Source organism: Ischnura elegans, chromosome 8 (genome assembly GCF_921293095.1).
Source record: "Ischnura elegans chromosome 8, ioIscEleg1.1, whole genome shotgun sequence".
In the NCBI taxonomy this organism is placed as follows: Eukaryota; Metazoa; Arthropoda; class Insecta; order Odonata; family Coenagrionidae; genus Ischnura; species Ischnura elegans.
In genome coordinates, this window is record NC_060253.1 from 96,521,652 (window position 1) to 96,540,338 (window position 18,687).

Sequence of the window (18,687 nt, forward strand, 5' to 3'; positions counted from 1 at the left end):
TCCCACTGGAGATTTAAGCGAGGTTTTTATTGATGCTCCAAGGGAAGCACCAAGTGATTCAATAGCTCCCATTGGAGAGTTATTCCTAGCATTTCGAGGGGAGACAGAACGTGCCCTAGCATCCTCCCTTGACCAACAGCCAGTGGAAGAAGAAGAAGAAGATTTTGAACAATGTGTGGATGGGACTGGGGAGCTATAATGTTCGGCACTCATGAGAGAATTAGGGGTTGTGACCCTTGGAGGTGACACAAGGGTGAGTAGCGCCGTGGAAGAATTATGTCTACTTGATGACGGTGAGCAGTCTTGATGCAATTTTCTAACTGTCTGGTGATTCATTGCCTAAGAGGTGATACAATAAGCAGCATGGAAAGGGGAAAGAGGTTAATTGGAATACACACATGAGTTTCAATATCATTTTTAAAAATATTGAACACCTATATTGTAAGAACCAAGCATTAAAATCTATTAAAAGAAGCTACATCACTAGCTCACTATTACTTAAAAACTAATTATTCTCCACCATGTTGATTATCTAAATACTAAAACATTTACGATCAACAGAGCAAAATGAAATTTTTCAATAAATGATGGCACAAATCCAGAAATGTAAACTTCAAGAGTAATTAATGATACATGCATGTTATGTTAACATGTATGTACAATAATACACAATTTTACAAAAAAAAAAAAAAAACAATTAGCACACTAAAAAGCAATAACATCAATCAATTCTAAGGTTAATGAAAAAGGGAAATGGCACTTTTTCCACAAACCTATTGATTACTGAACTACATTTAAATCATTAAGTGAAATTAATCAATAGAATTGTGGAAAGTGTCATCTCTCTTTTTCATTAAACCAGGGTGTCACTCCACAACATCTCTCCTGCCTCAGTCACTTTAATTCTACGCTAATGAAACATACTAGTGTACGGCATTAAATGCAAAAATATTTCTGTAACTTGGAGGTAAAGAACTCTATGTCCGTTTTCCTAATTTTTCAAAATGGCAGTTTAAAAATTTTTTAAATTGTAACAAGTAATTACCATAAGGTTAGGTAACAAGTTAACAACATTTTTACATCACAATGTAATTGATATAGTAACCTAACCATCTAGTAATTACTGGTTAATTTTTTTTTCAAATCTTAAAGCTGTCTACTGAAAAAAATTAGGAAAACGAACATGGTATCCTCTACCTACAAGATACACATTTAAAACCATATATGTACTGTAATTTATAAATGCTTCCATATTTGAATACAGAATATTAATTATTTTTTGATGCACCTCATAAATTTTCGTTGCAATATCTAAGGTTTTTTTTTTTAAATTGCATATCCATAGAATGCTAATACTTTTAATAAGACATCTAAAATATATTTCACATTTCACAAGAAGTAATAATGCAAAAATAATAATAAGGAAAAATTGAACTGAATGGAATATGGATGATAAATTCCACAGATTAAAAAATAAATCATTTCTATTGACAGCAATACAAAAAAATATTAAACCAAATTTATAATACACTGATATATTAGGGGTTAGGTAGAAGAGAGGACTTATTAGTCTCGATCTAGCCAGAATAAAGGCATCTGTTATTATTATATGAATTGCTAACTGCAGAAAGGCATTATGTCCAAGTTGGATGATTTTTATTTTTATTTTCTTAAAGTTGTAGCTAGGCACAAGACTCAACATTTCCTACTAAAAGGAAACATGTCCACTCAGTGTTATTAGCATGACATGTTTCTTCCAGCAGGAAATGTCGAGTCTTGCACCTAGCAACAACTTGAAGAATAAAAAGAGTAATCCTCCAACTAGGACAAGATGCCTTTCTTCAGTTAGCTATACATATATGAAATGCTGACACCCAATCAATTAACCTATGGCTAGACTTAATTGACCCCAAAAATTCACTGCTTTCTAAAATTATTCTCATCTACTAAATAAAATACTCCTCACAGGCAACATACCACATGGTTCTAAGCCAATTTCTTGAGCAACACCCTTCCCAGCCATTCAACAACCTGCTGGAACAACTACTTATGAATATGGTATTTCAAAGATATAGGATGCCATCATCACAGTATGTACCAGTGGCAGGACTTATTAACCATTTAGTGCCTTGCAGATAGCTTACACCAGCAGCTAAAAACATTTTCTCCTCAACAATTCTATACAAAAAGTTTGTCCTTGTAGCCTGATCACAAATCCACCTCACCTCAACCTTTTCCATACAATAATTTTGGAATTAAACCATACACGTAATACAATTCTTCTCATTTACATTACAGCTGGGTGATGAAATGCGATAGAGAATAAGGGCTAACTTTCCCAAATTTACACATAATGTTGTAGCATCAATCATGAAAAATACACCTTTTGCCAGAAAAATATAATCACCATAAATTGTCTAGGTTATATTACTAATTGAGAAACGATACCATTTATCCAAAAAGCCAAGGGAAATAAAAAAACTTAAGTTTTCATGCCCCCCATAAAAATGTAAAATTCACGTTTATTTTTTATTAGTGAAGGTGCTGTGTGGCTTGATGTAGGAAGGGTGAATTATTGCAAATGCGGTGTCAAGCAATGATTTTTTACCAGAGAAATTCTTGCATAAAGGTCTTGACCCCATAATGATAAACTGCTGGCTAGACTGAGCATATTTCCTACATAAACTATTAAATATTGATTGAAATCCTTTAATTTAACAACCCAAATATCATATAATGGCATTCACGCTGAGGTAGATAGAAAAAGGGCTAATTTCACAAATTGTTTCCCAATGGATGCCATACATGATATTATGCCATGAATAGCACGTACAGTACACTGCCGATTATCCGGGCTAATGATGGGGAGAGACGGCACGAATAATCGGAAAACAAGGGTAATCCAAACTTTCACTTAAATTTCTTGCAATGCACATAATTTACCTAAAACATACAATTTATTATTATTTATGCAGTTATTCTGTTATTTTAGAGTGCTTCCCAGACTCAATGAGAGCTTTCTTTGCCAGTTCGAAATCTTTTTAGCAGAGCATGGTCGCGCACTGCGAGGCTTGGAAAACAGGAACACGGTGCTCCTGTGAATGCAGCTAGCGTGCGATCGCTTCCATTTTACGAAGGGGATTCTAACGGAAATAATAAGCCCAGGGTATCCTAGCATTAATGCAGTAATTCCGATGATTTTGTGTCCGATTTTATTTTTTTATAAAGATGGCGGAAAAAATTGAGTGAGAGTAAAAATCATGCACGTATAATCCGCAATCCGGATAAACCACAGCCGGATAATCAGCAGTCTGCTGTACTAAAAATATTTTTGCAAATTATTAAAGTTTTATATTCTAAACTTCTGAAAAAGGGGTATTTTGTGCAATATTTCTTCATTTTTGAACTTATTCTTCCCTACGTTTGATTCTGTCTCTCTAAAATCTTTTATTTCAGCCAGACCGTATTCACTAAAATAATTAAAATTCCATTGATACTTATGCTGTAAAATAAGCAATATTTTATTTTCATATCCTTCACTCTAATTATACAATCTTTACCGATCATTTTTGATGAACAAGCAATATTCTCAGGGGTACACCCATGTCACAGTTTAAAATACCTACCAACACCACACAGTTTTGTCTCTACTGATGGACCCCTCCACAGGTTAATGATAACTCTTTATGCTCTTGATGCTTTATATCCTAAGTAGCATTGGTTACATCAATGTGTCTGAAGTCTTGGTGAAAGAAAAACATTTCAGAAACAGTAATTCTTAGGGAGACCCTCAAAATTAGAAACTCATATATATTTTTAACACAGACTAAGTATACACCATTAGTCAATTCTGGAATCCAGTCATTTACGGAAATAAAAGGAACTTCGCCCAATTCTACCACTAACCCCTCCCCACCTCTAACCCTTGACAATATAAATCATTGCCGAACACAAAACAATTACCATACCCCAGAAAAGGTCTCCAGCAAGGGAGACGTAAATGTGAGTAGATTTTTTAAACTGTGATGCATGTAAACCCAAAATAAGATTGCTTAGACATTACGGACAGCGAAAGATTAACCAATTTATTTTTGATGACTTTTCAAAACTCTGCCAAAGCAGAATACTTATCATGAGTTGATTGAACACCTCTCAATTGCTTCAATTTATGATAATCATTCATGATACATAATAACAATGAAAATCCATTATTTAGGGAGAAATGTCAATAGGAAACTTAAGTCCATAATTTTGTACATCACTAATTTCAGCACAGGAAATTGAAATATCTAATGCAAGTCTTAATAAAAAAATAAAACTATAAAGATACCAACTATGAATTTACTTTAAAGGTAAAGGATTACCATGCTCAAGCCTTTTGATGCATTGTCTCACGGTCAATTCCCTTGGACATGATCACCCAAGTAACATGAGCATTTGTAAATCTGAGATAAATTGTACATACATAGAAATTCACCATCTACAACAAATATATTCTATGCATGGTACTTGAAATATGAATAATTTTCAAGTTATTCAGGTAAATAATGGTGCTATTCTCATTCGCATTGCAAGTCAAAAGATTTGGAGACTGACAAAATTATGTCATATAATGTGATAAAATGTCCATCCTTATTAACACCAGTAATGCTATTCATGCCTACAACAAAATCACCAAAATGGAGAGGGGCCTTGATAATGTTAGGAACAAATGTACACACATTATTGATGAATTGTGAGCATAATGGGTGTCAATATACATAACGCCTTTGTAATACCTTAGGTCAGTAATTTAAACACAACATAATAATGAGACAATAATGTATTTTTTTTTGACAAAAACTTATAAAAGCAAACTTGGACCATCCCTACATGTCGAGCACCAGTGATATATAAGCCTAGTATATAAAATTTTCAACCAGATCTTCACATTTTAAGCCACTTTCATCATAAAAGCAAGGCTTTCAATGACATGTAACTGCTCTTCTAATTGGTGGAAAGTTAAAATTGAGCAAGGAATGAATACGCTTCATGGAAAATGCATGTGAATAATGCCACAGGTTCATACTGAGACAGAAGATTTAAATGAGGTAATCAGAAAAATAAACAAGCAAAAGAGATTTGACATTAAAGAGTTTATGACAGAGGATAGAACTATTCTATAAATGATTAACGTATAATGAAGAGGTCTGTACTATTGCTAGAATTTTAATTACAAATGAAGTTTTAAAAACTGAATTTAAATTAACATCATTACTTTTAGCTAACATATTATGTGTGCAAAAATCTAAATATGCATGTACTAGCAAAATTTTCAGCCATCTTCTCAAACGTTAGTAGTGGATGATGAAAGTTCATCCCTAAAGGAAGAAAAGTCACAATATGATGACAGAGAACAAAAATTAGTCAGTTAAAAGTTAAGCATTTGCCAAAAGCACACTAAAGAATGAGCAATATCATTAGGCACAAGGCAATATTACATTACAGACACAGAAACATGGTAACTATTTCTATGTGCAAGAGACGACATTGTTTTAGCAGATATTGAAAAAAGCTGATATTATGTAGCTTCATTATTTAGAGCTCAAACAAAAATCTTGCCTTTTACATGATGGCATTAGACTTACACTTGTGCCAGGACAAATGATGCTTCACACCTGCACAATATGAATGCACCGTCACATCACATGTACTAAGGAAGAAAAAACCAAGGGGGAAAGAGGCATAAGGGATTGGACGGGGATGAAATTAGGATACAAATAAAAAACAGTGGAGAAATATTCAAATAATCACAAGAGTTGGACTCAAAAATAAGGAAGAGGGATGAATAAAGTATTACTTTTTAAATAAATTCCATAGAAAGGACTTAGAATCAGTCTCCTAATCATATGCATTCCACACAGATAAAATTCATCCCCACTGAAATTCATCTGAATGCCCTATAGAAACTCGCATCAAACCGAAACTTGATTTGAGCAGAATTACTAAAATTAGATGATTTTGTATTTTTTCTTTCTAGTAAAATGTTCAGGAAAGCGTGGTGGCCAAGTGAAAGAATGCTTGGGTATTGACTGAAGGGCCCCATGTTTGGATCCTGGATCCCTCAGACAACCTCAAACAAAATCCTCGAGTTGGCCCAGGGAAATGAACAATTCATAATATGCTAACATTGTGAAATTCACTTGCTTGCAGCTTATGCTAGGGTGAGCTTTACCCTGACCATTTAATGATATTAGAAAGAAAGGAAGTTTCTTGGACAAAATTTGAGACATACGACCTATAGCAAGGACCTATCTTCATAGGAGTTTTCATCTTTCCTTGCTCAGAGAATTTAATCTACATCCAATCATTCTGTGGTATGTATAGGTGATATGACTATAAATGTTGGGACAGAATGCTATACATCAAGTTCCAAATTTCTCAGGTCTCTCATGTGTACCCACTATTTAGTTAAATTGTCAAATAAGCCCGCAATTTCGAAAAAGACGCTTATTCATCGCCGTTTTATATTTACAATGTACATTGACCTTTGACTATTTGCATCCAAAGATATTCCTTGACAATTTACTTAATAAAAAAGATAATGAATTAATTTTTTCTAATTCCTAACTTTGGCTTTTACACACAGTCTTTGAAGATTACTTAATGCCATCTGCTCTGTGAGGTGACAGCAAAAATTGACGAAGAAGGACAGGTTCCTTCACCAAAATTTAGGAATAATTGCCTGTTATAACCAAACCACTCCTCTGTTCTCATCTATGCCAAAAGGTCCTGGATGCAAGTCTATCATTGCATGCCTATGTCTCTCCTGATTTTCTTTTGCTCTTGCACACACTTGTAAAAAGTATTTGCTCATACCACTTGGGAGATGTATAAACTAGAGATGTGCGAATAGTATCCGCGAATACTCGAATACCTCGAATAATAGAAAATATTCGATATTCGAGATCTCGAATAGTTATGCCAAAGGTACCGTCTCGAATACCTCGAATACTTTGAATTTCGCGTCATACACTGTCGCTCGCACGTCGTTGGTAGTTGACTCGGAAAAATGAGAACTCTAGCCGTCTAGTGCATCCAGCGCCGTTTTAGGCAAGCTGACGAAATACATCAAATTCACGGGTTCGAGCGGTGAAAAGAGTTCGACGTGGGGAACCGAAATTGATCGGATGAAAAAAATCCGAAAATCCCAGGTGTCCCCTATCAGGAGAACCTCAGTTCTGTGGGATAGCAACATTGGCGCATTTCCCACGATCCGCTATCCCCATCCATTCAGCGTTCGCCCCACCCCCTCAGACGATTTCCTCTTCCCCGAAAACAAAAAAAAGGTCCCGGCTCGTGCAGTGATCGTATTACGAAGACCTCAGCTTTGAAAAAAATATCAAGTTACCGGCAAATAATAGAATCGTGTTTCACCCTTCCCTCTTTCTCCCCACTGACCATTTTCCAGCATTCATCTTTTGATAAAATGAGAGGAGGTGTTTGCTCTGTGTCCTTTGTGGCTAATAATGACAGGCACTTATTTTGAATCTTCCCCAGGAGATGAAACTACCATAGGGAGGAACTCAGTGCCGTGGGATAGTGACATTGGCGCATTTCCCACGATCTGCTATCCCCCTCCATTCAGCATTCGCCTCACCCACTCTTGACGATTTCCTCTTCTCCGAAATCAAACAAAAGATCCCAGCTCGCGCAGGGATTGTATTACAAAGACCTTAGCTTCAAAAAATATCAAGTTACGCGAGAAAAATAAAAACGTGTCTCGCACCCACCCCCTTTTCTCACCCACTGACCTTTTTCTACCTACCTGCTTCGAATTTCCCCCTTTCTCGAGGTCAACTGCTGCATGAGTCATCTACTAGCCCGAAAGGTGTCTAACAATGACTTTCGGCAATTGTTATTACACCTTTATTGGATTGAAATATTAGTAATGTGCGCGTAATTTAAAAAAGAATAAGACCAAACACGACATATTTCTGACTTTATTTAAGCATTTTGCGCAGGAAAATAAATACCGGGAAGAAGAAGAAGAAATACGACGGAGGCGTAATGCTCAAATAGGGTGGTTTCCTATTATTTTTTATTGCCTAAATCGAAATATTTATACTCCTGAAGTACGTATTTAACGCTTTTAGAGTTTTATAAGACGATATCTATTTTTCACGATTAAATTAAAAGCGAAAATTTTCAAGCGCGCGAAAACGCGACGGGTAAGTATGAATGCCGGGAAAAACTCCGCGTGACGTCGTTCTGGTTCCCGCTGCCGCAAGTGAGGTGACCTTGGGGCGAGGCTCTGAGCGCTATTACGACGCAGGATGCTAGCAGGTAGCCGAGTACCATGCTAGCTGGTAGCGCTTGGCTTAAATAAGGATTATTAATACCTTATCAAACAGACTGAGTGATTATTAAGACATGTTTCCCTGAGCTCTGTGCCTCATGCATGCATTGGTAACCTCAGACGATGTAAAACTCCGATCCTCTCGTGTAGAAACTAGGTCCCTGTGATGTCACGTGGAGTGGCATCGCATAGGCGCCAACCTGCCGTTTTTCAAATGAGGTAAAATTGAACATTGCCATTAGTCTAAACCGGTATTTCTAGAACGAAATAATTTGTATATTATGAATACACTAATGGTGGGTAACGATTCACAATCAATACCTTTCGTTTTCTTTAATGAAGGAAACTACCCTATTGTTTACATAAAATTAAAATATTCCATTAATCAGCTAAATTCCTGTTTGAATCCTTTAAAGGCAATCACAATTACTCGCCAAAATCTTGGGTTTCCTGCTGCATAGGCGACCTAGTCAAACATTTTCACATTCATCGTTTAGTATTCGAGGTATTCGAATATTCGAGCAATGATTTAATATTCGAATTCGATATTCGAATTCGAGAAATCTACTATTCTACCCATCCCTAGTATAAACAGCACCGAAAACAGCTGAATAAAGTAAAAAAATAGCCTCATCATGTCCTTTCTAAGCTCTCCACTTTTACATACATTTGCCTTCAGAACCCAAGCTTTTTCAGGAGTTAATGTCTGCTGCTAATGAGACTACAAAATAAAAACGCAAAAATAAAGAAAGCATACTCAAGAGAGTTGTGCTAACATGGCTCTATAACACAAATTAGACTGATATGGAATAGTTAACAACATACCAAGAGTAATCCTCTTAGCATTTGTATAAATTACACGGTAGCATTTTCATAAACAATCAATTTTAAAAAAATAAAACATTATATTTTCAATTTAACACTGGAGGTGTATGAAACATTCAGTTTGAGTAAAACACATCACATTAGATGACTTCCCTTAACGTTAAGGTCAACCACTATAACTTGGATAGGTGTATGTCTATTGTAGATAAGTAGGGATTACAGTAAACTCTTGATTTTACGAAGCAGGATTTTACGAAGTTTTCGATTATACGAAGTGATATTGCGGTCCCGGTGAAAAGCCTATGCTAAATACATGGCGCTATTCGATTATACGAAATTTTTTGAATTTACGAACCTCGGCTCGGTCCCTAGGAGCAAATGGCATTCGTTTATACGAACTACGGCGAAAAATTTGTCAACAAAACTAGTTACGCCGGCGTAAGTAGCTAAAAAATCAGCGCTTCCAACTGTGGTCCATCAAAAGTGCGAAATCGTAAATGATAATGCAACTTTGGAGAGAAATGGGTCGCCAAAAACCTCACTGTGGGAATTTAGGGGAAGTAGGAGTTCGGTAAAAATATCGCGGCTGACATTATGCCCCTATTTACGTGCCTGTTCGTAAACATAGCATCGACAATAATTCGTAGTTTAGCATGTCAGGAAGGTCGCGCGGAGTATTTCGTACCCCCGTAATTAACCCTTTGCACTGCTGTGAACATACTTCGAAGACTACTTGGCTACTTTTCGCCGAAGCACTTCGAAGGGTCCCTAATCCGGGACCCTTTCCTCGACGAGCTCACCCTCGCTGGTCCCTGAAACAGGGCTATTTTTTAAAGCATTACCTGACGCAACCCTGGGTTTCAAAGGGTAAAGGTGCCATGGGGGGAAAAAGAGTAAAGTGCGTGTTACTGTGGGGCTGTGCGTCAACCAAACGGGCACGGAAAAAATCAAGCCCGTTGTCATTGGGAAATTTGAAAGGCCACGGTGCTTAAAACATGTAAAATTGGAAGCCCTCCCAGTCTTTTACCATGCAAATAAAAACAGCTGGATGACCCGAGAAATTTCCAGCAAACGGTTATACGTCTACAGAGAAAAATTGCTGGAGAGAACCGCAAAATTGTTTTAATAATGGATAATGCCACCGTCCATAAATACGTGGAAGATCTAAAATTGGCTTATGTTCGAGTCCTTTTTCTACCCCCGAACTCGACTAGCAAGTCCCAGCCCTTGGACCAAGGCATTATCCAGAATTTTAAAGTCCTGTACCGGAAGAAGCTTGAGCGGTATTACTTGCGATGGATCGGTATGTATATATTCATCTATTTTGCTCATGTGCGTTTGGATATCGATTTAGATATTTTTATTCATGATTATCATTCTTACAAATCTATTTGCTACTTTTAGAAATGGGAACAGAAATTAATAACATCCCGAAATGGACGTTGATACATGCAATCCGCGCCATAGCCGAGTCCTGGAGGGAGATTTCCTCCACTACCATCGCAAATTGCTGGAAATCGGCCGGATTCCCTCCGATAGCGCATCATGAGGATGTTCCCGAGGTTGATATTTGATACAACTAACCTCATAGTAATTTTACTGATTTAATATCACGGCTCTGGTTGAATCGTTACGTTGTACCTTCAGGAAGCTGCGGCAGATGAAATCGCGGAGGAGATTAGTGGCTTAAAAGAAGATTTTAAAAAATATTTGGAAAAAGCAGGAGGAGCACAGCGCGCAACATCAAGCGATTATATTGCGCTAGATGATGATCTCCAGGCTTGCGACGATTCGACGCCGGTGCCTGTGTCGGAAGAAGCAGCGGCCGGGCCTAGTCAGAATAGCAGTGACGACGATGATGAAAGTGAGGAAGTAATTCCACCTAATAAAAAAGAAGTATACGCTGCCTTCCAAACATTAAGACATTTTGATCTGGCTAACGATTTGGACCCCCAATTTAATTACCACTTATGCAAGTTAGAAACCATGGTGGAAGCGGCGATGGAGAAGGGAAAAAGGCAAAAAAAAAAAAGTTTTTTTTTGGTAATATAATTTCGTGTATATATTGACCTTTGTGAATAAACAACTTAAATATCTTAAGTATTGGGCTCTATTTACCGCCAATTTATATTTCAGGCTTCTCGTAATGAAGACGCACTTCCAATTCTAACCATGAACTTTCTTCTCACGCGCTTCCCAGTTCTCCCATACTGAGAGTTTTTTCTTTCCAAAGCCAATTGTTTACTCCCTCCTGCCGCCTTTGGCTGATCTTGCTGACACCCACCTTAAGCATCCCAAACCCCTCCTTCCCCAGCATTTCCCATTCATTCCCTTCCTAAGGTCACTGAGCTTGCGTGCGTCGTAACAAAATACGGCCCCCAAACGTGGTCTGAGGCAGAGCTGAAGGACCTTTCCCCACCCTTCTTTCTCCTGCCCCCTTCACCACTCCTTATGCTGACCACACTTCTTTCCTCAGGCAATCCCTATCCCACTCTTTATTCACCCCACCCACTGGGAATGTTCTCCGACTGTGGAGAAGGGCATGGTTCATCTTTACCGGCAACGGGGGTAAGTTTTTAACCGGAGAGAGGCTGGAGAAGTATCTTCCACTATCGGGGAAATGGTGCCATGCTTATAAAATTCTCTCTTCTTCCCTGCTGACTTTAAAATTGAAATTTAATTATTTTCTCTTCGCTGTCCACTCTATATTTATTTACGATTATGGCACGCCTATTTTTTAGTGCTAAAACTAAGAAAATCTTCGCTCTATGTCAATGATCCTTTGCATAACTTTCAATACGGCGGAAAAAGAAACACGAAAACTAAATGAGGTGAAGGTACAGGTTTTTGCGTATCATTTTTGGGAATTCACGCAAGTGAACCAATACGTTACCACGTTGAGAAATGATAAAACGTCTCTTGTCGGAAAACAATCAATGTGGATAATAATGTTTCTCTCTCTATTTCTCCGATACTGTAAGATGTTTCTCCTGTCGTTTTCCGGTTGGAACCTTGCTCCTGTCGGCATAAAAGGAGAGAAACATACTATATGAACAGGTCACCTCACACCCGGTATGAAGAATATGGTCCTGATGAAGAATTGAGTCTTTTATGGCAACGTCTGCAAAGATGATGGAACACAGTAGTCGGACGGAGAACAGAATTTACTTCAAATATTCGCCAGAAGATAATCACATCCTACTTTATTTATGATCGTAATTGAATCTCAGTGAAATTAGAGCACATTCTGCTGAAAATACGAAGTAACTCGAAATATTAACTTACGAAGGTTATTTTGGAAACGGGCTAAGACCCTCGTTTTTCTTTTTTTCTCGTCACTGAGCGATAGAGGGCGACGTAAATGGCGGTTAGGCCGGCGGCAGCTAAAATTCCGTGGGTGTCAGAAACAAATATCTATCTTCAGCATACTTAATAGTTGCTATTCGCTTCTAACCAAAAATTTATAACATTACTTTCTTATAATAAACATTGCAATTCATTATTTGATTACGTTTTCTAGACTGGTCGGGAATTTCTTTAGCAATCGTTGATGTTGAAGTATGAACAAGAAATGGGAATTTTATGGTGGAATAATTATTTAACGATTTTTCACATCATAAATCGAAAACAAAAAGCCTTTTCTATGAATTATACCAAGAATAACCACCGAAAACATTTAAATAAGACCACTAAAGACAAAAAACGGCGGAAGAAACAAAAGCGAACATTTTTTTCGTGACTTATGAAAAAGATTTGAATTTACGAAACTCGATTTTACGAAGTGCCAATTTTCCGGTCCCTCTGACTTCGTAAAATCAAGAGTTTACTGTATTGCAGTGAATAATCCTTCAATAATTAACGCAATATAACAGAAAATAGGATAATTGTCGACAAGGTGTAACACAGGTGAGCATTCTTTTGTGAGAAAATACTTAACTCTCGGCATTATTTACAGTGACCAAGATCTTCCATTCAACAGAGACACTTTATATATTTCATAAATCGAAAACAAAAAGCCTTTTCTATGAATTATACCAAGAATAACCACCGAAAACATTTAAATAAGACCACTAAAGACAAAAAACGGCGGAAGAAACAAAAGCGAACATTTTTTTCGTGACTTATGAAAAAGGTTTGAATTTACGAAACTCGATTTTACGAAGTGCCAATTTTCCGGTCCCACTGACTTCGTAAAATCAAGAGTTTACTGTACTGCCTTAAAATGGCCTTATTTTTACTTCACACAACACTCAGAGGATGATGGCTTGGACTTAACACTTTCACCTACGTAATATACATATACTTATACAATTACAGGTGTTTTCCTATCATCAGTCTATCACATGATATAAAGATCAATATAATTAATAAAAAGACCAAACCGATTTATGTTGCCATAGAGGACAGATCACCACATGCCTCCTTATTAAGGAAAATGATGCTAGTGTGGATTATCATAAAAACAATTACGATTCCCAATGCAGATGAAAATAGCTTTCACTTCACATACAAATGATAAAATTGAAGCTTGTTACCCTTTTCCTGCATACTCTTCAGGATTAATATGGGATATTAATATAAAAGTAAAAAGACAACAGACCACCACCACATAACAGTTATTACCATAACTTAAGTCATAAGCACACATGTTTTTATTCCATTAAAAAGTGTTCAGAAAAATGAGAGATGATACCTAATTTTTCTTCATGGGTATCTATCTATTAGTCAGCCACAATGTAAAACAATTTTTATCTGCTAGATTTTTCAACAAAGCCATACCTGGATATTATTTTCCACATCTTTCCCCAAGAGGTTGTTATTGTTACTGCTATTATCAGACTGAGCATCTACAACATCACCTGCCGGGGAACGCACTTTGGTGTCGATCATTTCTGTCATCGTCTTAAGGACCATCTGAGCCTGCAAGGCATCCTGAAATAAAAGGTCACACTTGTAATGCCAGAAAACATTATGAAAAGGCAAGCGGATAGGAGAGGGGGATGTAGAGCTTTGCCACACCAATCTTAGGATTGTTACTATTGACTTATGATAATGAATACCTCTAATACACACCAGCCTTGAACCCAGAATACCAACCGCTCTGATAATTTTCAACAAGATCTGTAGTCCTGTAAAAGATTTAACTTTAAATGGACTGGCAAGGTCTATCTTTTTTAAAGGAACAGGTTAAGTTTTCATGCTGGTTGCACATCTTATATTAATGAAAGAGATTGAATGGTGTACATGGATGTTTGTCATCATCTTCCTGTTCAAGAAAGCAGATAGTAAGGGAAAATTACAATTTTTTAGGACCCAATAGTAGAAAATCAAGCAATGGGATGAAATACAGGCAGAAAAATGTGAGGGATGCACATGGATATCAAAATATGATTGCTAAAACACCCACGATTGCAGACAGTATTTTGTACCAGCATCCGAACATCAGTTAAGTAGAGTTGGTGCATGCTTCACCAGCAGGGCGTGGCAGGGATGAGGGATATAACGGCCAATTCCAAGCAAAACAAGTCCAACAGGCTGAGAGGTAAATCATGGATCTACCAAGTATACATCATCATAACTCAGCAATCATGACATTTGATAGACACAGCTCTACACTCAATTTTCTTATCACACTAATTTTTCACACAAGCATCAGTCTTCTTTTATCACGTGTGTAAAACTGTATAATCATCACAATTAATATAAAAAAAGATAGGCTGTGTTACAGTATTTAGATTACAATTAACATTTGTGTAGTTGTCTTTTTACTGTAAATGACTTCCTTAACTATCATTATTATTGGAGAGCTTGATTGAAACTCCTTGAGAGTACTTAAATAAATGAAAATGAGACGGACCACAGAGTAAAGGAAGAACTTTGGATGGCTTAAAGAACTCAGGTACCTTACACTCCGAATGCGTAGTAATCAGAATGAAATCAAAACCCAATGGCAATTTTAATGTCACTCACCCATCTCCAAAATTGACATGCAAAAAGCAGTGTTTAATACTATGCTTTGTCTTTGATTCATCTCAACTCAAAAAATACAGGTTGCTCATTTGAAAGAATAGCATACTTATGGAACAATATTGGTTATCCTTAAGATGCATGGGTTGAAATGTCTGAACAAAAAACCTTACAAGATCTTTACTGTATAAATATTTTGCATGGAATATGCAATATATTTTAGCCACGTACATGACATTTATTACATACTTTTTTTTTACTAAAATGCACCAAATGGCCGAATAAAATTATTATTATAAACACAAGTTTACGCACATAGTTGAGCAGAGATACCCTTTCTATCTTTACCTGCTCCAGGGACTTAAGCCTAGCTTGTCTCCACGCTGCCCGTTTCTCAGCCTTCAGTGCTCTTTCCTCTGCAGGTGACAGCTTTCTTTCACCAGTGGGAGTATTTGTGTCTGTTTCCTTGTAATTTTCAGCTGGTATACCCTTTAAATAAAAAATGAGTACATTACATGAATAATTTAATGAGAAAATAGTTTTCAATGGAGTCATTTCAATTTCAGAATACTCTGTCAAAACAGAAGTATTACAATACCAAGAAGTAAGAAAAGGCTTCTAGACAAAAATAATTTTAGACATCAAAGCTAACAAATTTTCCAAAGGATAATTTTAAAATACTAATTACATGCACCTACATAATCTTAAATATTTTGAGTGTCAATAACTCATCACCAAAAGCATTTACCAAAGGCTATACAGTAAACTCTTGATTTTACGAAGCAGGATTTTACGAAGTTTTCGATTATACGAAGTGATATTGCGGTCCCGGTGAAAAGCCTATGCTAAATACATGGCGCTATTCGATTATACGAAGTTTCGATTATACGAAATTTTTTGAATTTACGAACCTCGGCTCGGTCCCTAGGAGCAAATGGCATTCGTTTATACGAACTACGGCGAAAAATTTGTCAACAAAACTAGTTACGCCGGCGTAAGTAGCTAAAAAATCAGCGCTTCCAACTGTGGTCCATCAAAAGTGCGAAATCGTAAATGATAATGCAACTTTGGAGAGAAATAGGTCGCTAAAAACCTCACAGTGGGAATTTAGGGGGAGTAGGAGTTCAGTTAAAATGTCGCGGCTGACATTATGCCCCTATTTACGTGCCTGTTCGTAAACATAGCATCGACAATAATTCGTAGTTTAACATGTCAGGAAGGTCGCGCGGAGTATTTCGTACACCCCTAATTAACCCTTTGCACTGCTGTGAACGTACTTCGAAGACTACTTGACTACTTTTCGCCGAAGCACTTCGAAGGGTCCCTAATCCGGGACCCTTTCCTCGACCAGCTCACCCTCGCTGGCCCCTGAAACTGGGCTATTTTTTAATGCATTACCTGACGCAACCCTGGGTTTCAAAGGGCAAAGGTGCCATGGGGGGAAAAAGAGTAAAGTGCGTGTTACGGTGGGGCTGTGCGTCAACCAAACGGGCACGGACAAAATAAGCCCGTTGTCATTGGGAAATTTGAAAGGCCACGGTGCTTAAAACATGTAAAATTGGAAGCCCTCCCCGTTTTTTACCATGCAAATAAAAACAGCTGGATGACCCGAGAAATTTTCCAGCAAACGGTTATACGTCTACAGAGAAAAATTACTGGAAAAAATTGGAGAGAACAGCAAAATTGTTTTAATAATGGATAATGCCACCATTCATAAATACGTGGAAGATTTAAAATTGGCTAATGTTCGAGTCCTCTTTTTACCCCCGAACTCGACTAGCAAGTCCCAGCCCTTGGACCAAGGCATTATCCAGGATTTTAAAGTCCTATACCGGAAGAAGCTTGAGCGGTATTACTTGCGATGGATCGGTATGTATACATTCATCTATTTTGCTCATGTGCGTTTGGATATCGATTTAGATATTTTTATTCATGATTATCATTCTTTCAAATCTATTTGCTACTTTTATAAATGGGAACAGAAATTAATAACATCTCGAAATGGACGTTGATACATGCAATCCGCGCCATAATATCTTTTCGTGTATATATTGGCCTTTGTGAATGAACAACTTAAATATCTTAAGTATGTACTGGGCTCTATTTACCGCCAATTTATATTTCAGGCTTCTCGTAATGAAGACGCACTTCCAAGTCTAACCATGAACTTCCTTCTCACGCGCTTCCCTGTTCTCCCATGCTGGGGTTCTGTCTTTCCAAAGCCGTCCCTTCCCTCCTGCCGCCTTTGGCTGATCTTGCTGACACCCACCTTACGCATCCCAAACCCCTCCTTCCCCAGCATTTCCCATTCACTCCCTCCCTAAGGAGACTGAGCTTGTGTGCGTCGCAAAAAAATACGGCCCCCAAAAGTAGACTGAGGCAGAGCTGAAGGCCATTTCCCCACCCTTCTTTGTCCTGCCCCCTTCACCAGTCCTTGTGCTGACCACACTTCTTTCCTCAGGCAATCCCCATCCCACTCTTATTCACCCCACCCACTGGGAACGTTCCCCGATTGTGGAGAAAGGCATGGTTCATCTTTACCTGCAACGGGGGGAAGTTATTAACCGGAGAGAGGCGGAAGAAGTATCTTCCACTATCGGGAAAATGGTGCCGCGCTTATAATTGTCTCTCTTCTTCTCAGCTGACTTTTCAATTGAAATTAATTTCTTTGCTCTTTCCACACTATATTTGTTTACGATTATGGCGCGACTATTTTTTAGTGCTAAAACTAAGAAAATCTTTTCTCTATGTCAATGATCCTTTGCCTAACTTTCAATACGGCGGAGAAAGGAACACGAAAACTAAATGAGGTGACGGTACAGGTTTTTGCGTGTCATTTTTTGGGAATTCACGCTAGCGAACCAATACTTAACCACGTTGAGAAATGATAAAACGTCTCTTGTAGGAAAACAATCAATGTGGATAATAACGTTTCTATCTATATTTCTCCGATACTGTAAGATGTTTCTCCTGTCGTTTTCCGGTTGGAACCTTGCTCCTGTCGGCATAAAAGGAAAGAAACATACTATATGAACAGGTCACCTCACCCCGGTATGAAGAATACAGTCCTGATGAAGAATTAAGTCTTTTATGGCAACGTCTGCGAAGATGATGGAACACAGTAGTCGGACGGAGAACTCAAACAGAATTTATTTCAAATATTCGCCAGAAGATAATCACATCCTACGTTATTTATGATCGTAATTGAATCTCAGTGAAAATAGAGCACATTCTGCTGAAAATACAAAGTAACTCGAAATATTAACTTACGAAGGTTATTTTGGAAACGGGCTGAGACCCTTGTTTTTCTTTTTTTCTCGTCACTGAGCGATAGAGGGCGACATAAATGGCGGTTAGGCCGGCTGCCGCTAAAATTCCGTGGGTGTCAGAAACAAATATCTATCTTTTGCATACTTAATAGTAGCTATTGGCTCCTAACCACAAATTTATTACTGTTAATTCTTATAATAAACATTGCAATTCATTATTTGATTACGTTTTCTAAACTGGTCGGGAATTTCTTTAGCGATCGTTGATGTTGAAGTATGAACAAGAAA

At 37.5% G+C, this 18,687-nt stretch overlaps 1 protein-coding gene across 10 annotated transcripts in view; it reads right to left on the reverse strand.

Moving 5' to 3' along the window:
* The window catches only part of LOC124163323 (protein lap4-like), a 377,957-nt gene that overhangs the window by 8,535 nt on the left and 350,735 nt on the right, over nucleotides 1-18,687 (reverse strand). For 9 of the 10 annotated variants that reach the window (XM_046540142.1, XM_046540145.1, XM_046540144.1 and 6 more), the window contains 2 exons: nucleotides 15,479-15,619; nucleotides 13,943-14,095 (listed from right to left, as the gene is read on the reverse strand). In XM_046540142.1, coding sequence (XP_046396098.1) covers nucleotides 13,943-14,095; nucleotides 15,479-15,619 — 294 coding nt within the window. Of the gene's footprint in view, nucleotides 1-5,627; nucleotides 5,693-13,942; nucleotides 14,096-15,478; nucleotides 15,620-18,687 lie in introns of all 10 variants that reach the window. The other variant, XR_006865750.1, reaches the window with a different exon arrangement.